The sequence below is a fragment of the Charadrius vociferus genome, unplaced genomic scaffold (assembly GCF_000708025.1).
Source record: "Charadrius vociferus isolate BGI_N301 unplaced genomic scaffold, ASM70802v2 scaffold187, whole genome shotgun sequence".
Classification (NCBI taxonomy): domain Eukaryota; kingdom Metazoa; phylum Chordata; class Aves; order Charadriiformes; family Charadriidae; genus Charadrius; species Charadrius vociferus.
The window spans coordinates 53,131-73,697 of NW_009649180.1; the positions used below are offsets into that span (position 1 = coordinate 53,131).

A 20,567-nucleotide genomic window follows, 5' to 3' on the forward strand; every position below is an offset into this window, starting at 1 on the left:
TTTTAAGGTGTCAGTGTGTATCCAGTTGGAAAGGTGAACTGTTTCCTTCTGTACTTAACCTGCTGCAAACAATGGATCTTGTTTTAGGAGCTAAACTCAGCTCTAGTGGAGAGAGATAGAGCAATTTGTGAGAGGAATGAGTTGCTGGAAAAATACTGTCATGAAGTGAAGGACAAAGCTGAGGCCCAGAAGGAACTTGACCAAGCTTGCAAGGATATAGAGACAGTGAAGGAAGAAAGAGATGTTGCCAGAAAAGAGAGAACAGAAGCTATCATCCAGAGAGACCATCTGCTAAGGGAATATTATCAAGCCCGTCAGGTATTGCACGCTTTCACAGATGACTTTTTCTTTCTTAACTCCAAAGGGTCAGTAATATTCAAGAGATGAGTTGAAGGTCTGGGCACATGGGGTGTCTTCCCCCTTTTCCCTGGGTCACTCTAAAATACCTGTATATAAACACATGTGTGTTCTTCAAGACATAGTGATGGAACTTGTTTGAACGAAATACAGTCATGCTTCATATTAAGTTTCCATTTGTAAAAATAGATGGCAAATAAAATATTGTGATCCAGTGGGTGCCTAGGCAGGTCATTACCTGCTGGTAGACCTGTTGCCATCTATAATATGTGGTGTTGGTGTCTGTAACCTCAGGATGTTAGCCGTTTCTTATACCTCACAAAGGAACTTAACTGAAGTGTGATTGTAAATTTTCTAATCTGTACGTGTTCTTAGTATAAATATGCTATTCTGACAGTTTATGTCTCGGTGTGGGTAGTAACATTCTTACAATTCTGCACACTTACTGATGCTTTTGTCTGGTGTGTGGTACTAAACATCAATCCACATTAAATTCTTGTTCAAAATAGAGAATGTTAGAGGAACGAGTTAATTCAAATAGAAAGTAATTCTTATCTGAAGCAAGAAACATTCAAACAAAACGTTTTTGGAATTCCGTTGCTCTGCTTTGGAGTTAAGAGACTTATGTGAATCAAAAGTCTGTGTTGTGAAAATGTACGTCTAGTTGTCCCAGGGTAAATAACAGTAATGCAGGAAATCTGTGTTGTAACTGCTTATAATGGTGTATCTGATTTCTAAATATCCTTGAAGTTTTTTTTTTCTATCTGCTGAGCAGAACAAAGTAGAAGCATGGAATGCCATCTCTGAACTACAACATATTCACTGGTGTTATTTTAAAGTGAGGATTCTTATTCACGTAGATTGCGTTTGCACAAATTTATGTGCCACTGAATGAAATACATTGCAATAGTTTTTATCTTTTTTCTCCCAAAAGTTGCCATTAAGATAAAAGAACATTTTTTTATGAAAACCCAAGAATTGAATACGTCAGGTAACACGCCTGCAGTAAAAGCTGTTTGTGCATACTTACCTAAAAATTGTGCCTAAAATAATTATCTATATTTCTTAATTCCCAGATACAAGATTCTGCTACCCTAGACATAGAAAGAGCAAACAAAGAAATTGAAATGCTTCGGAAACAATATGAGGCAATGTCACAAGAACTAAAGGAAGCTGTCCAGGAAGCAGAAGTAGCCAAGTGTAGGAGAGATTGGGCCTTTCAAGAGCGGGATAAGATTGTTGCAGAAAGGGAAAGTATACGGTAAACGAATGCTAGATGGTACACGAGTGATCTTTGTAACACTTTGTGTGCAGTTGATGCAATTCTAGGACTTGCTGGGTTTTTCTAGCACTTTCTTCAACTTGTTGGAACTTCTGCATTAGCTGTCACAGAGTGATTTTTTTTTTTTTTTTTTTTTTCTTTTTTCTTGAAGTTGAGGGCACCTTAAAGATACTTTGCTTTGCCTATGCTTTCATACCCATAATATGTCTCTGGTAAATATCATACAGCCTAACAGCACTGCTACATATGAACAACAAAGTATGCTTTCTCTTAGGCATGATATACCCAATCCTGCTATAGCTATAGTCCTGCAAATAATTTTTTACCCATGGGGACATTTCACGAAAAGTAACTGAACATATTTGCTACTAAATGTATGTAAGGAACTAAGAGAAAATCCTTCAATCAGGATTTTTTTCTGCTAGTTTATATAAGTAGATATAAAGTTTTGAAAAGGATGAAGAAAGTTTCTGTTATCTTGACAAGCTTTTCCTTAAGACCTAGCATACGTCATTTTTTTCTTACTTATACTTTTTTTTTTTTTTGAGAGAGAGAGATCTTTGAAACTGCTTTGTTTAAATTTTGCATTAACTATACAATGTGGTAAAACTAGTCTGTTACTTAGAGTTTTAGGTAACTAAACGAAAACTTCTTTGTTTTTGAAGGACTTTGTGTGACAACTTAAGGAGGGAGAGAGACCGGGCTGTGAGTGACTTGGCTGAAGCTCTTCGCAATCTGGATGACATGAGAAAACAGAAGAACGATGCTGTGCGTGAACTGAAGGAACTGAAGTATGTTAGAGAAATGATCGAACCGCATGGAAGTTTGTGATAAAAACTTTGGTTTGTTAGCTGTGTTCACAAGTGATTCCTGTGCTGTTATAGCTGTGGGGCAGCAGGTATTCATCATATTGTATGTGGAAACACTGCCTATGTTTTTAGTTGTTGTGGAAGTTGTCGTGATGGACCGTATCTTACTGTCTTAACCTTTTTGTCTTATTAACGAGACACACATTTTAGGCTTTGTACTGTAGAGATATGCTTAAGCAAAATGGGATTCTTTCACTGAAGTCACTACAATTTAGTTCCTCCCAACTGTATTCCCACTGGTTCAGGAATGCAAGGAAGATGTGCGTCATACGTCATCTCAATGGGTTGTGGAAGAGGTTTTGCTGTCAGTATTTATCATGCCTCACTTGTTGTGAGCGTACTGATGCAGCTCATCTGAGAGTATATTAAATGCATTTGGGGAGATGTTAGAAACCTAGCTGTGCACTTCAATCGTGTAAAAATAATGCAAAAAAGGTAAGACTATGTTAGGAAAATAGGTAGAAAAGGAAAGTCAATTCAATAGCAGCCCAAGAATATTGGAAAGATGGAAGCATGGGGCACATTTCTGGTACAGCTTTGATTTTTGATTTTGGAAACAAAATATATGTCATGATGATAACATTATGTATCAGTTTATTTAAAAGGATTGTGTCTATAAATAATTTTTTTCTTTGCCTAGGGAGAAGATGGAGAATCAATTGGAAAAAGAGGCCAGATTCCGTCAATTGATGGCCCATAGTTCCCATGACTCAGCCATAGACACAGATTCTCTGGAATGGGAAACAGAAGTGGTAGAATTCGAAAAAGACAGAGTAAGTAAAAAACATGAACTGCATTGTCTTATATTCCGGACAATTTTGAAGTCAATTATAACATGTTGATACTAGGTATGATTAAAGATAACTCTAATCTAATTTTTTTTAGTTCTTCATTGTTGTTCTAAGAACCCCACACACATACGCAGCGGTAAGGTCTAGATGAAAGTAGTTTACAAAACCAAGCTGTTATACACAAGCTTTATATTTTTCTTCATATGAAATATAGATAAAAATAGTTTCTGCGTCTGATCGTGCAGGGTACCCAGCTCCATGTACTATAAAAAAATGTTTTAAGTAAAACATTTAGTGTTCTTAAAGTCAGTGATTCATTGCAGAAATGGCAGTGCTGAGGCAGCCAAAGCTTAAGACATGGTGGAAACACAGGCATTGGAGAGCCTAGTCCTCTACTCTTACAGGAAACAGCACGTATAATTTATGCATAAAATAGTCAAGCTTTTACATGAAGCTTTTTCTATTTTGCTCAGATTTGATGATTAGAAATTTTAAAATATTAAAAATATTTATTCATGACGAACATATATTTTAGGGCAACATTGCCCTTCACCTTAAAAATCTGGGATGAAAGGAGATGCTTATCTCCCTTGCTTGTCTGTAGAGAGAGTTCAGTCCCTTTCCAGTTTGGCATAATCTTAAATAAAGTTCTTACGTTTAGTTTTCCAGACAACCTCTACATCCTTTCATTATCCTAGTTGTACTTTTGTCCTTTAACTTTATTTTTCTTCATTGTAGTCTAGAATTTTAATTTCACTGCGTTGTCTGCCAGTTTTGAATGCTGTTGTATTTGAAGTTTTTGGCTGGCACATCACGTTGTTTGCTAATAGTGATTTTTTTGACCACATAGAACACACAGGTGGTCTTCCAGATTGAGTTTCATTTATAACAGCTTCTGCATATACCAGAATTTCTTTGTCATTCTTGAATGACAAAGTTTGTGATTTAATGTTGTCAAATTAAATCCCTTTTATTTTACTGCAATATTTGGGGTCATCTTTTTTATGGTCTTCCAATCTGTCTGTGTTCTGACAGTGCATTCCAACAGAACTGCTAAGACATTCCTTTTTTGGTACTCAAACCAATATTCAGTGTTACTATATGTTGAAATATATAGATTGAAAACACTGTATGAACTGAGTACCAATGCTGATCTATTAGGGCCACCATCTTTAAATTCTTTCTGGAATAACAATCCCATTTCACTGTGGTTTTTTATCTCTTTTTACCGGCTCCTTTATAATCAGTTTTTGTGCATTGCCATCTTCTCCATTTTGACTTGGATTACACTTGCTGCTATCAAAATATAGTAATAATATTGTGCCAACCTTGATTAGATATATGAGAAAAATCTTTGCTGACCTACTGGTATTTGAATTCCAGAATGGAGATTATAGAGTTGAATAAATTTAAATCCTTTTATTTTTGTTTCAGCTTCACCTATCTGCTTAAGCTCAGGTTCTACATAAAGACTCAGCTCAAAACTGAGAGCAGCAATATTCCCTTTTCAGCTCTGAGGCTGCGCATCTCTACTCAATTTATATTTTATGGCAGCCCCATGCTCTTCCGCATGAACTTTTTACTTACATAGAACATATGGAAGAATCATAAGGATTTTAGTATATTTTTGGCAGGTTTAGCTCAATTGAGTTTCTTGTAAATATTAATATTTTTGCATGTTTTCTATTCAGCTTCCCTGAAGACTTTCCGCTGTTCTGATTTTAGGGGGATTAGTCATTGAACCATGTCTAGAACTATGCCTCACACGTCTGATTTAAGCTCTATTTATTTTTTGCGTGTTAGATTTTAAATTTCAAGTGTCATCTCCCTAAAGAATGCTGAGATGGTCGGTCCAGTTGATTTCAAGTAGAGTTCTCTAATTTTTAGAAGTGTTCCGTTTAACACTGAAAATAGCAATAATAAATCAGTTTGTGAGCAGTTGGTCCCAGTTTATTTCCTTTAGCTGTTACTTTTACAGTGACCTCGCTATTTACCAAAGCAAGCACTAAATTAAAATGTTCCTGTTTGGTTCAATGACTGGTTTGTTAAAGATGTTTATCACTTTTCACCTAGAGGATGATCTGTTTTGGGCCAGGGTTGGTAGAATATCGTCTCTAATCTATATTTAGAAATGGTCCCCCATAATGTTAGAGCTTTAATTCGTGTTTACTTCTGGTCTTTAGCCATACCAAAGCAGATGTCTTCCTGAGTTCATCACTAAGACACAGTGCTGTTTCCTTACCTTTACAGTTGTTTTTTCCCCAAGTAATGCCCATTCTTGGGGAAAGTGTCATTGTTCTCTCATTGCACCTCCAGCATCATACCTTAAAACAGGTTATATATGTCTGAACATGCTTTCTATCATGATGTTCTGCTTTCCTATTCCTCTTTGGTGAAATTCCCCTTCTGCATTATTTCAGCCTTGATCTAAGAGGGAGAAGGGTTGTTCTAATGCCAGAGGATACCTAATAACTAATGGAATTGGGAGCTTATCTATCCAAGTACAAAATATAAAAACTTGCCTAGAACAGGTACCCTGTAAATATAAGTGCATAGTAGAAACATGCAGTAATGCTTCTTGCTAACAGCCAGCGGCACACTGGTTGCCAGGGCAGTTGAGTCACTTGTTAATAATATTTATTAGGACGATATGGATTTGAAAGCACTTGGGTTTGATGTGGCAGAAGGCGTAAATGAACCGTACCTCCCTGGAGACTGTGGAATCTTCGTTACCAAAGTAGACAAAGGAAGTATCGCTGATGGTCGATTAAGGTGGGGTTTGACTTTGGAAGATACTTGTATTTTGTTGATCATAATAAAGTAAAGATGAACATATTGTAAATTGTCTTCAGTTTTTCCCTTTTTTTTTAAGTTTTTTTAATCATTAGTCATTTGTATATTAAAAATGTTGGTTGGGTTAAACACACTAAGACAACCAATGCCTAAAAGCATTTCAGAAATGAAATGCTATTTGACTCATCCCTTAAAACTCAGCGGGATTTGAAATGTTCTTTTGTTTCTTTGTGTCTCGCCTACTCCGTTGACTATCTCCTCAAACTTTGATCTATTTATTTAAGTTTTGGGAAAGACATGAGGGTGAGCTGTTGGGGGAGGGCAGGGGGAAAGGAGTAGAGCAAGGGATAATTTGAAACCTGCTCCTATTCTTAGTATCTATAGGAGGTTTTTAACCCCTCTCCTCTGTCCAAAGAGTCGCTTTAAAATAAGGAGTACTCATTACTGGTTTGAGGATACGCTTCTGCTAGGGAAGTGCAGAGTAGAAGTCCTGGTTTTCATTTATCTGCTATTTAATGCTTTTTATCAGGGATGGAGAACTCCAGATAATTAAGGATTAGCATGTTGAGATCAGCCCTGTTGCATTCCTTTTCATGAAGGTTATTTGTGTGCTGTGTCCAACGAAGTACGCTTGTAACACCAGTCTGCTTATTTCTGTTTATCTGCCAGAGTGAATGATTGGTTACTGAAGATAAATGATGTAGATCTTACTAATAAGGATAAAAAGCAAGTCATAAAAGCTGTTCTTAATGGAGGAGGTGTTATTAACATGGTGGTTCGAAGAAGGAAGTCCTTAGGTGGGCGAGTGATAACACCTCTTCACATCAATGTTTCTGGACATAAAGGTAACGGCTATAAAGGCTGTATATAAATGGTACGTGTTTGTTCAGCCAAAAATGGCTTGACATAAAGCTATATCTTCTGAGCCTCTGCTTAAAGCCCACTAAAACTGTTACTACCTCCTAGATAAAGTTTTTCATTAATTGGTTTTAGCAAACTAAAATGCTCATATTGATGATACCTTTATTCTGTAAGTACAGATTTTCTTTTTTGTTCTTGGGTGGGGTTTGTTTTTTTTTTTTTTAATTACTTAGTTGTACTTAGCTGCGTGTCTGTAGTGTTACTGGGAGTCTAAAGATGACTGTTAAACCCATCGGTCTCCCCAGCTTTGTATGATTATATTAAATTTTGGGATATATCTGTATTTCCACCCACTGTGTTCTTATTTCTTTAAAAGGGTTTTCATAAATTGAAATTCAGTCAGTTTAGTAGTTCTATTTCTTTCTTGTGCAGGCAGTTCAGACATACTGTTTAAGCAAGGTATTTGAATTGCAGGAATAAATTCGTGTTTATTTTTGTATTTCAGATAGTGGGGTCAGTCTAGAAAATGGAGTATTTGTTGCTGCTCTTGTGCCTGGAAGCCCAGCTGCCAAAGAGGGTTCCCTTACTGTGGGAGATAGAATAATTGCTGTAAGTCTTAAGAATGCATTCTTTTTTTAATTTTTTACTTATTTTCAAGTGTTATCATTGATGCTACTCTTTAAGAGCCCAAACTTTCCAATTATTTTTTTTTACTTTCACTATATTATGCCCTTGTTGTATATTTACTAAATATTTATTATAAATTAATGTTTTTGTAGACTGAGTGATTAATATAAAGCGCAGGTTATTTGCTACACTTAGTTCATAGGAGCGTTTTTGACAGAGACACTGACTTACTCAGCTTATATATAATGATACCTGTGATTTTTATACTGAATAGGAAAGCTCAGTTCCAAAAAGACATCCTTTGGCTGGATGAAATGTTTCTTGTCTTTTGAATTATGATATCGCAGATGTCATCCTTTTGGAGAGGAAGTTTTTTCCTGTGTGCATTTTCAGCCATAAAGAACCTACTGATTTATGAACTCCTGTGAAACAGCAGGGGATTGCCACGGATAGAGGCTAGTGTAGTGAAACAAGCGTTGTTACACTGTATCTCTAGTAGGAATTACAATCTGTAGTTAATAGGCTTGTTATCTTAGTGGAGAATGGAAAAAGACAGGACAAGGTGAACCGGACTTCGGTCACGTATACATATAGAACTCGCGTTTTCCTTGTCTCAGAGATGCTACCTTAAGATGCTCCCTACCTGCTACCCTTGATTTACAGATGTCTGTTTTGGGGTTTTTTGTGTTTAGATCAATGGCATTGCACTAGATAATAAGTCACTTACTGAATGTGAAGCTTTGCTACGAAACTGTAGGGATTCCCTCACCCTGTCACTGATGAAGGTGAGTAGAAGCAACTGAATTTGGAGAATTTTCTTAAACTTAGACAGAATTATTTTAGTTGTTCAGGGAAGAGTATATGAAAAAATGAGTATATCATTATAGAAAAGTCTCTGTTAAAAATAATACCATCTGGATGCGTTTCACTGGTGGTACGCTCAACAGTTATTTCCAAAGTAAAGCTATTGTGGCATCTGATAGGAAATGAAACTTATTTATTGTTCTTACTTCTTTCCTATTTGTTTGCTGGTCACGTGAAATGACTTCCAGCACAATCGCTTCTTTCTTCTTGGTTTCTGCTTTAGAGCTGCAGCAGTTCTGTACATGAAAGATAAACTCCCTCCTGACTACAGAAAGGTTTGCTTTTAGTCAGGGCGGAGTTGAGCAGAAAACTGAACTCTGGCTATCGTGAGGATTAAGTACAAGGCTTTCTTTTTCAGGTTTATTGCTATAACGATATTATTCTGTTTTACTTATTGAGGCTAGAATCCCATTATGCTGGGCCTGTCACACGGGCTTTGTGATTGATAATTCCAGCTCGAGAGAGCTTGAGGTTTTAACAAAGTAAAAAGATGAAATGTTTGAGGGAAAATGGGCAATGGAAGATGACTTATTAGCATCACTTAACAGACGTAAAAGTAGAATGCAGGTCCCTTCACTGTCAGTGTGGTGCTTCTGCCACAGTGTGGAGTTGCCCTTCTGGAATTGTTCTGAAAACCTTTCAAAAAATTTTCTAGCTTTGTTTTATCTGATGTTCTGTGCTTTGCATCTGTAAGATTTTTATTAAACCTTTCCCAACCATGTCTATACACGTGTTGGTGTGTATTCAGGTATAGGTAAAACAAGGAGGCTAGAATATGCCTCGTACTAAACAGAAGTCAGCCAGAATAATAAGGTGATCACTTGTTTGGGGTTTTGTTTTGTTTTAGGTTTTTCCTCAGAGTTCATCTTGGAGTGGTCAAAATATATTTGAAAACCTGAAGGATTCAGAAAAGATATCAAACTGTAGGGTTCATGCATCAGAGATACAAGCCCAAAATAAAAGAAATCTGAAACTCAACAGCTCAACACAGACTGACATATTCAATCCAGACATCATGGATGGCAAGAAGGACCAGAGTGATCAGGGCAGCGGTTCATTTTGCGATCATAAAGCTTTCCCTAATAACACATTACGAGTAGACTCTCGCAGGAGCACAGTGCACAGTTGCCACAGTAATTCAGAACACAGTCTCAGCTCATTCAGCCCAGAGACATATGGGGACCGAGGCTTCGGAGCTGTTGACTTGGACAACAGGAGGCTGCCTTATGAACCTACAGGAGCTGACTGTATGATGGTTGAGACTGCATTTGACAAAGGACATGGAACTAAGCATAGCGGTGGTACCTGGCCAAAAGTAATGGTTAATATCTCAGCAACAGAAACAGAAAAGTTCTCAGTGTACAAAAAGCCAAAACAAAGGAAATCTATCTTTGATCCTGATACTTTCAAAAGACCACCAACCCCTCCCAAGCTGGAGTACCTTTCCCCTAATCAGGTGACAGGCCATTCACCTCAGCCATCAAAAGCTGAAGTGGCTTCAACTCCTCCAACTCCTCCTAAGAGAAGTGACTCTATCAAGTTTAAACATAAACAGCAGACAAGCTCTGCATCGGAGTCTACGGTAACAACTGGATCACCACCCACCAGCCCAGCCACTGCCCAAGCTCCAGTTTCCTTGGCACTTAAACAGGACTCTGCTACTCTGAAAAAAAGACTGCACTCATCTCTCTTCAAGGAAATCCTGTGAAGACGACATTGGCTTTCAGAGGGTTGAAGAGCCAGAGATTAAAAGACCAAGGCCAAAATCAGCTCCTGCACTGAGGCATAAAATGACCCCTATGTCCATTCCTAATCCTGCGCTTCAGGTAGAAACTTCGTATATTGAAGCACAAAACTAGAAACCTTAACGTGTATCTTCAGTGTGGTTTTGGGTGCCCAGTTAAATATCATAAAAGTAGAAGCATAGCCTGTTCTCAAAATCCAGGTCCCCTGATAAGCTACCGCAGACTCAGCTGTCGCTTTGCAGTATCACAAAATTCAAAACCAATTAATGGAGTTCCAGTCTTTAACAGGCAGTTGTGGCCACCAAACAGAATGATAAGAGTTCAGCTTAGTAGCCATATCTTGGGTTTTAATGCTGGTTGACAGATCAGGGCTCTTTCCTGTATGTTTTTGACAACCTGAAAAAAGATTAAAAATGACTAAATAAAAATGTGAAGAAGCAGCTTTAGAAAAGCTGAAAATAGGGTCTCCGAAGTTTTACAAAAACCAGATTGGTTGCCCAGCTTCCTGTACAACCTACTGGAAAAAGGTATACCATTCACAGTGTTGTGTTTTGTAAGTGTTTCTATGTGTCTAAATAATTTTGTAAATCTACTCTGAAATTCATATGGTGTTAGGCACATAACACTGTGAAGATGGACTGGTTTTGAGAATATGGTTAATAATACAGTTCAAACTGAGACTATGATTTGTTATAATAAACAACCCTTCTGTGGGGACTGTGGGTGGTGTCTTACCAGAGTAGATGGAAAAAACATTTTATGTGGTCTAGGAAGACATACCTGTTTAGATGAGTGCATCATATAAAATGGCATAATCGATACTCTAGTTTCAGGTTCACTGCCTCAGATTTGCTTAGGTGGCAGATATGGATTTGGTTTTTTTCCCCCAACTAAAATCTGAAGTTTCAAAAGTGTTATTTCTGCTTGTATGTAATCGCATCACAGTCACTTAGAATATCATATTCTTTGCCCATACTTGTTTATACCTGGATAATCCCACGCTCTTCATGGAGTTTTACAAGCAATAGAGACAGCAGAGCTGAATTGGTAGTAGTGGAAGGTTTGGATCCATATTCTGCAAAAATACTGGTATAAGAGAACAACTGGCAATTTTACGTGTCATCTTTTGTCTTCTTCCATTGTATTCCCTCCACATTCCCTACATTTTTTTTGGAAAAATAGTTATGGAGAGCTTTAAGCCTTTTTTATAAAAGTGTCCAGCAAATTCTGCATTATCAATGACAGAGAAGGGGTTAATTTTGTATCTGAAATCAGCCAATTTATTGTGAACAGGTCCAAAGAGTGGTATGGCTAAGAGAAAGGTTATGTTTATTCATCAAGATTTGCACCACAAGAAGCGAAGGCAGACATATTCTAATGTCAGCTTTTGGCACAACGACAAAACAAGATCAAGCTATTGAACACGTTTGAATATGGGGTATTTGCTTTACACAGAACATCGAGTTGATCCATTAGCACTGATACTCCCATGCTGCATTACAGTGCATTGTCATGGGCATGTATGTTGTTCTGGTCATAACTGTAGTAATACTATAGTAAGTGAAGAGTTGCCAACTGTGACAAGGACACGTGTAGGTGGGGACTTAGAAATTTGTTAGCTGGAACAGAGTGGGTTGGTTTGGCATTCGCTATTTAGAAGACCAGAAAGGATTGACAGGGACATATTACAGTTGGTTTGACATATTGCCCAAGTGATATTGGAGGTATCATATAGGTGTTGGTTTGAGATGAAAAAGAAAACTGTATAATAGAATTGTAAAATCGTAATTTCTGGTTTTTAAGATTATTTGATGTATTAGTTAATTTATGTTTCTGGGGTTAAATTAGGACAAGGTTCTGTGATTATTATTTTTATCTTCCTTAATTTCTCCCCCATCCACCTATAAAATAGGCAGGACTTTATAACTCTAAAGTTGTTGACTAGAGAGCAGAAGTTATACTGTGCCTCAAAAAGTGGACACCATTCACTCTGAAAATTTCTCTCTGGTGGAATCGTGTTTCTGCACTGCAACTACATCAGGTTGTGTAACAGTAGTGTCCAGTCTGAGTGTATTCATTGCTGAAGTAGTGTTTGTAATACCAAAAATATGTGTATAGAATATGCAGTGTAGTTGAATTTGTAGCCATATTGGGTGGTATCAATTTCCTTAGTTGTGTATATACACAGTTAAGTTTGTGTACTTTGATAAGTTGATAAATTTAAGAGAACTTTCATCCCTGAGTAGTAGGTGATGCAATTACTAATGCATCTGTGGTAGTGATCAAGTATTGGTTCTAAGAAGGTGCCTCTGCATTTTATAGTCTTTGTGCTCTCAGTAACCGGTCATTTAATTAAAATACTGCTATGGTAAGTGCCATTTCAGTAATTATTTTTCACTTATTACATAATTCAGTGTCATATTTTATGTTGTACATTTCAAGTATGTAAACTCTGCATGCTGAGCACTGAACTTGTAGGTCTCTAGCATCCCTGTCAGTAACTGAGCTATTCTCGTGTTTTTTAACTCACCAGTGTCTATTCGAATTGTACAGAACAGCAGTTGTGATGGTTCCAAAATCTGAATTGCTCTGTTGAAGAGAGGTTGCTCCACATGTATCTGAAGAAACAGGCTAAGAGGAAAACGCTATCTGGCTTGTTAGGCAGGTCTTCTTTAGGAAACACTTGCAATAGTGGCTGACATAATAGTTGAAATGTCCTGTGAAAGCAGTATTTTAAAGGAGAAACATAACTAAATGCTGGGTGTTTTATTGTAAAGGAAAGTATACCAGTTAAGTTGCAAACATCGGCCTAAAAAGATGACAATATAATAAAAAGATGGAGGAAGGAAAGGGTAAAAAGAAGAGAATACCATCATTGAAAGACAGAGGTGTAACAAGCACTGTGGTGGTGAGCACATTCTGGGGTAGATACTAGAAAGTTTGAAGTTGCTTACTGCCTACAAAATTTGCCTATTTTATTTTTTTCTTCTGAATCTCCAACTTCCTGTAATCAAGTTTCTATGTTTTTGTAGATGCAGAAGTATGGTCCAGCTAGCGAGGAGCATCTGTCTCCAGAGCTACAGGAATGGGCACCATATTCACCAAAACGGTCTGCTAGGCACAGCGATGGCTTTGTGCCTGCCGCCTTGTATGCTGGCAGCATGTCAGCAGGTAGGTGACACAACTTGTACTTTCTAGGGATGCCCCAAGGAATTGGTCCGTATTGGACAATATTGGGGATTGGTTGTGATCAGTGCAGAACGAATAACTCACAAAACATATTTTCATGGTCTGTTGGAGTCTGAACGTGGTCGGCTCAGCTTTTGGACTGTAAAGAAATGAAACCTGTTTAAGAACCATTAAGGAAACTGAGCAACTCCTGGCTGAAGGATTTGTGTTTCATCAGTTTCTGTGCAGAGGAGTTTTGAATACATTAGTGGTAAACAAAGTGTAGCCTATACATTAGGGAGGCAAGTGAGATTTCCAATATTTTTGAAAGTGAACAGTAAATGGAGGCATCCCAAGCTTTAGGTGCTTAACTTCTGAAGTACTTCCAAGGAAAAAAATCTGATGTTCAGAAAGTACAACATACGAAGTTCTGCCTATTGGAGGTCAAATGCTAGGAGTATCTCTAGTTGAATGCCCGAACTGGTTGTGATCTTAATCTAAATTAAAGATTAAATGCCAGTGTGTTTGAGATACTAAGTCACTGAAGAGGGGACTCACAAGCAGCTCACACAAAAATCAGTGTAATCAGATAGAACAGAAAATGGTTAGCGTGTTGTCTCTGCTGACTGAACAGTTGTTGGTATTGAGGTTCTTGTTAGCAGGTTTTAAATTAGCACAGACTAAATGAAGTGCTTCGGGAGCTAAATCTTTCCTGTAGGCCCCCTTTAAGTACTGGAAGGTCACTATAAGGTCTCCCTGGAGCCGCCTTTTCTCCAGGCTGAGCAACCCCAACTCTCTCGGCCTGTCCTCGCAGGAGAGGTGCTCCAGCCCTCTGATTATTTTTGTGGCCCTCCTCTGGACTCGCTCCAACAGGTCCATGTCCTTCCTGTGCTGAGGGCTCCAGAGCTGGATGCAGCGCTCCAGGTGGGGTCTCACCAGCGCAGAGTAGAGGGGCAGCATCCCCTCCCTCGCCCTGCTGGCCACGCTGCTTTCGATGCAGCCCAGGATGCGGTTGGCCTTCTGGGCTGCCAGTGCATGTTGTTGGCTTGTGTCCAGCTTTTTGCCCAGCAGTACCCCCAAGTTCTCTGCAGGGCTGCTCTCAATTGGTTGAGTACTGAAGGATGAGTGTACTTAAAAGAACAGCTTTAGTAATAAGTTTCATAAATAAATATTGAAATACTGTGATTTAAATTGATAGACACACCAGAAGTGGGAGTCTTTGAGGCAATGGAAGAACAAGAATAATTTTAGCTGCTGTCAGTTGAAGTACCAAATAAAAACTTGTGTTCCTGTCAGATGACTATTCAGAGAGAAATGCAGAATTTTTGTTACTGTATAAAAAAGTTTGCTACTTGAAAACAGAAAATCTTTTAGTTACTAGTGCGTATTAAAATTATATACTGTGAATGACTTCATTTTTTTGGTAATCTAATCCACTTTATTACTGACTCATTACAAAATTTTAATCCAGATTTGAAATATGCATGTACTGCTTAAAAGGTGTCACGTGGTACTTAATAATGTATTTATCTGTATGCTAATAATTTTTATTTCTAGATACATGTTCATACATGCAGATTTTTTAATACGTAATTATATACATACTTAAGTATACTTAAAACATGTAGTTTATACGCTAATAATGTTGGTAAGAATGTGTTTTCTATCATCTTAAGCAGGTACTGTACCAAGAAGCTTAGCACCATGCCCTGCAGTAACTGCTGTGATGAGAAATCCCATCTATACTGCCTGGAGCCATAGAGTTCACACCAGCAATTGCCCATCAGTCGCCAGCCAAATATGCCATCAGCATCTGCATCCCAGGTGTTTTGAAATTTATATCTCCTTAAATTTTTGCTTTCATTAGGATGAGATTGCTTCTGGTAGTTGTTTTATACAGTGCAGAGTGAAATGCTCTGCTGTTGTGTGTTAGTTTGACCCAGGGTTCTCAAAACCATTATTGCGTAGAAGTGATGTGCCAGTTGCTTTCATGTCTTTCAGTAACTGATGGATTAGGTTTCCCTCTGCTCTGCTGGCTGATATTGACAAAGAAATTTATTTTTGTAATGAAGTAGTTTCTAATGTTTTTTCTTGCCCTTGCCAAAACAAATAAAGCCTTCTTCCCTTTTTTATAGCACTTTAGGCTCTTTTTCCTCTGACATATTAATTAATAAAATGATTAGGAAGTGGGAAGGAGAGGAGCATTTATTTTACTCAGTAACTCAGGGATAACAGAAATTTTTTGTTGGCCAATTTGCTATTTTCTGAAGTTCCCATTGTAACTGTTGCCCTATTCTCCTTTTCTTTTGATGTAGTTCCCAGCATCAAGGTCGCCTGAGTTTGGACCTAAGTCATAAACACTCCAATGACTACTCTGAAAATTCACGTACAAGAGCATCTCATGGCTCAAATTCATTACCATCCAGCGCAAGGCTTGGTAACTAGCTTTTCTGATTTATTTTCTGTGGGACTCCTATACATTGGAGACAAAGGATAAATTGAAAATTCCTTAACTACATGCATTATGGGATTGTCATAGCTTGCAAAGCCTAAAGGCTTCCTTGTGTTCCTTTCCTTCATTTTTTGTGGGTTTGTGGCTAAAGGTGTTCCCTGGAAGTAGCTGTGTTTAATTCGTTCTTTACAGTCTCTTTAAAATGCTGTGTGTCTGTGTGAGTGATTCTCCTTTTCATGGCTGTTACTGTTGGAAAGTACCCTTATAAAGATGGGAGGCCCAGCTGAAGTATTTTTGAGGTTCAGTGAGGTGGAGAGAAGAGAAAAAGGGAGAGCCCCCAGAACAAAAAATCAAGGATGGCTAATGGCCTAAAGTAAATTGTGTTGTTGGAAGATAAGTTACGCTTATGTTTGCTTGATTGGCGTGTAAGATTGTTTATGCATATCCTAGTAATACAAAAGCAAATATGTGCTTTGTAGCAATGACGTTTGAACATTTCAGAATTTTTTAGATTTTAAGTTGTTTAATAACTTTTTTGTGCGTGTTTGTGGTCCATCAATGATTGGTAGTTCCATCTGAATACAGCATGGCGGCTTTGTAACTGCAGCAAAAAATGGCATAACAGTTTGCAAGCAGTGTCAAAAAATGATGTCTTCATCTAAGCAGAATGTAATCAGAATATTTTAAATGCCTTTTGGAAAGTCCCATGGATTATTAGTAAACAGAGATGTTAGATTCTCCCTCGGACTTCAAGTTAAGTTTCATTTGATTGAAAAATATTCGAAGTATTTTTCATACAAGAGTGAACAGTGTATATATACTGTAGAGCTGCGTTGTGCTCTCTTTATACTGACTATCCAATCAAGGTGATTTACTAGAAATATGATATACACGATTTATAGGAGGGTAATCATCAAGGCTTGTGCATAAGTTCAGAGGTCATTTTAATGCTCATTGAAGAAGTAGAATCTAACTGTACTTTTTTGTTCAATGTAGTTGCTTTTACTTTTATCATTGTAATGTTTTCTTGTTGTAAAAATAGGTTCTTCAAGTAACTTGCAATACAGAACAGAACGAATTAAGATCCCTTTAACACCAAGATATCCAAGGTCTATGATGGGCTCTGACCGAGGTGAATTATTTCATCAGTAATTTCAGTCGTACTATTTTCAGTATTACCAATCTAAAGCCTTTGCAGTTGTTATATCAGCTTGCACCAAAATCTAAATATGTCAATTTTATTAAGGTTTCAAAATTTGCATTTTGCCACAGAAAGGTTTAAAAAAAAGAAATTTTCCAGTGAGAGTTGATTTTTCTGTTAGTTGACTCTAGGATATGGCATTAAGGAAAAAGTGCACAAAATAAGTAAGAATAAGCATTGCTGTATGTTTTACAGTTGTAGTTTTCTTCTAGAATGATGTCTTAAAGAATCCTCTCATTGTTAAAACTTTTAAGTATGTTGTTTTGCATATTACTGCATTACTGATTGTAAATTATATTTTTAAATGCAGTGAAAATATTTTTAAAGACGTGATACAAATACCAGTTGGCATGCTGGAGAGCTGTAGAATTCAGAGTTTGATGACAGTAAACGGCAACTCTTCAGTGCTATCATTGCTCAAATGTTCTGTAGCTGTAATGGATTGTATGCAGTGGTTTTCCTATCTGGGCAAATGCAGGTCATACAGATGGTTTTAATTTGTGATTAGTAATTTGAGATTTATTTTCTGTAGCTTTTTCAGAGGAAGCAAACTGAATGTTTCTGTCGGGGCACTGGTTCAGTAAGTTAACTCAGGGAGGGTACAACCAGGGAAGAGATGCAAGCGAAATCATGTCTAGCTTGTTTGAAATTGCAGAGCTTTCCTTTCTCTGTGTATCAGTGCTGGGGTTTTGTTGGTGGTTTCAGGTGTTTCATAATGTATCCCCTACCCAAAGGAAAGGGCTGTACATAAATATTTGATTTGAAAATAAATCCATATGTTCAATTTTTATTTTACTTCTCCTTCCCTGTTTTTTATTATTTTTCTTTAACTTTGTATTGCTAAGTGTTTTCAGACGTGCATACGGTGTAGCTTGTCTGTAACCTCCTCTCCTTGTTGAGAATGGCAGGAGTTGGATGCAGACTTACAGAGGGCAGATTTGACATATAGTCATTAAGGACAGTAAGTTTGCACTGTCTGAAATTAGTTCTCTGGTCTCTCTAACCTCCTTACGTGGTTAATAGAGTGCTAGGGAACAGTCTCTTGTCTCAGATGTGCATGGTGTCTTTCACTATGTCTGTGTAGGTCTCCAAACTGGCAGATGCAGTATACTAAAACGCAACTGTTGATTTTCCATAGGCTCCTTGTCACACTCTGAATGTAGCAGTCCCAGCTTGATTACTCCTCCACAGTCACCTCTTAACTTGGAAACGTCTTCCTTCGCCAGCAGCCAGTCTCAGAACTCCCTTTCTACGTTACCTAGGATTTCTATTAGCCCAGTATCTATTGGAGAACGTAGAAAAGATAGGTAAGGTCCCCGTGTTATTGCTTTTAATACAAATGTGTCTGAGGAAATCTTGTACATTTGTTTATTGGGCTGAAGGAATGCGAACATTTAATTTCAGTGACAAATGGGTAGGTGCAGAGGTGCTTCTCAGGTCCTGTTACTCAATGTTCTTATTCTCTTCACAAAGTATGTAAGAGATCTGTGTGTGGATCTTTTCTTCAAAACTGAAGAGTAGATTATTGAGTTTAGAAAATTAAGGAATTTCATTAAGGGTTTTATTTCTTCCATGTTAAATTAGTGGCCACACCAAATAAGAGTGGTCTGAATTGGGATACACCCCTTCAGCTGAACTACCTCAGATGCTTTTTTATGATAGGCTTGTTCTGTACTCTGGAAAACTAAATAAAACGAAGACTAAGTAACATCTGATAGCTAAATATCAGGTGCCTTCGTGTTGTAGGTTATGTGCTCTAGCTACTGTGCCTTGATTCGATTTAGCCAGATGACATGAAAAATTGAGGGCATAACTGTGCAAGAACGTATCCATATGTACAGATGCAATTTTACTGCTGTGACAGATCGCTTTGGCTGTACCTGGACCGCTGCTAGCAATAGCATTAAGTATATGTGTAGCTGCTTGCAGAATTTGAACCCGATATGACTTTCGACTATACGACTTTCTGTTTCTCATGATGAACATCTTCAAGATACGTTGCTTATGGTATCAGCCTTGGACATCTGATTTCAGTTTATCATGATCTGGCCAGACTGAATACATGAAAAAGTTTGCATTAATTCAAAGCATTGAACAGCAAGACACAAATAAGAATCAGGCTTTTATTTACAGTAAGGCAGCCGAACGCCATTCTGGCAGTGTAAAGGAGCTATGATGTGTTGGAATAGATTACATTTATGTGGACTTCAAGACCCCTTTGTATTGCTTGATTTATGTAAAAGAACTGACCATAAAAAATGCAAATGATAAAGTAATAAGGATATTCTGTATTCTAAGTTTTGTGGTAGTAATAAAAAGTTATTCATGAGATATTACATGAAACTTTTGTCTCATTTAAAGAATTGATAACTAAGTTGTCATAGTAACTTGAGAATGTATATTGTGTCCAAAGGACAGTATTACTTTGAAAGAGAATGTAAAGAGGTTTTTGTGAACTTTCATTCTTTCTTACTTCAGTGTGACTTCTGTACTACATGTACTCGATTTGTGTTCTCATATAAATGTTCCTCTAATTGTCACTTGCAAATTCAAAGTCAGAATTTCTTTTCTCTTTCCCATGACTAATGATGTATAATGTTCAGCTGAAAAAGCTAGGATTTTGACGCCCCTATAACTTTGTATCACTGAGAACAAGATACATGTTCTGATCTCTGGGAAATAACAATTTCTGTTAATGCTGATCAGACCATTGAAGTACCATCAGGTTCCAGCCCCTTCACGCTTGCTGTGCATATGTATAAACCGTAATCTGAATTGACTTTCTAAAAAGAATATAATTGTAAGCTTTGTTTCGTTTTGTTTTTTAAAAGCAAAACAAAAAAACTAAGAAATGCAAAAGTTCTTACTTTAGGAAAGTAGCCAGTTTAAGTCTATCCTTAGATGTTTGAAGATGCCTAGACAGCATTTTAAATAGTTAATTGGTTGTATAATTCTTTCTGTTCCCCACAGAATACAAGTAACTTGCTTTGCCTTTCTCCAGATAAAAATAATAATAATACGGATAAAAAGAAAAATGAATGTTTCTGTTTGTTCTGTTGATTTTAATTCAAATGAAAATTAAAAGATCTGATCAATTAAGACATTTTTTCCAATCAGTGTTTAGTGATTCTGGCAGGCAGTCTGAATATTATCAAGACACCTTTTTAATGTTATCATTCTGTTTTACTTTATTATTGATTCTCTACTACACGCATTACTAGTTATCTTTCATTTTGTATTTACTAGAATTCTAAGATAATGATCCTGTGGAATTTGTATGGGTTTGATTCTGTCTTCTTGCAATCCAAACCAAACAAACAAAACAAATTTAAAAATGCGTGTGGTAGATGGAAAAGCAGAAAGGTACAATAAATAAAGTTCAGAAAGATATAATTTTAGTTTTTAATGAGGTAGTACGCCTTGATAAATTTTGTGATCTTAAGCTTCATATAACATCATGATTTACATGTTCATAATAAGTTTAAAAAAAAAAAGTTCATAAATTGCAATTTTCTGGGAGTTAGCACGGTTTGGTTAAGATGCTACATGCAAAAAAT

At 37.2% G+C, this 20,567-nt stretch overlaps 1 protein-coding gene across 1 annotated transcript in view; it reads left to right on the plus strand.

Moving 5' to 3' along the window:
* The window catches only part of DLG5 (discs, large homolog 5 (Drosophila)), a 56,825-nt gene that overhangs the window by 20,891 nt on the left and 15,367 nt on the right, over nt 1-20,567 (plus strand). The window contains 15 exon segments of the mRNA XM_009888661.1: nt 88-318; nt 1,434-1,618; nt 2,305-2,430; nt 3,149-3,281; nt 5,944-6,071; nt 6,762-6,937; nt 7,459-7,562; nt 8,273-8,365; nt 9,292-10,115; nt 10,117-10,270; nt 13,222-13,360; nt 15,037-15,181; nt 15,673-15,794; nt 16,852-16,941; nt 18,149-18,317. Coding sequence (XP_009886963.1) covers nt 88-318; nt 1,434-1,618; nt 2,305-2,430; nt 3,149-3,281; nt 5,944-6,071; nt 6,762-6,937; nt 7,459-7,562; nt 8,273-8,365; nt 9,292-10,115; nt 10,117-10,270; nt 13,222-13,360; nt 15,037-15,181; nt 15,673-15,794; nt 16,852-16,941; nt 18,149-18,317 — 2,819 coding nt within the window.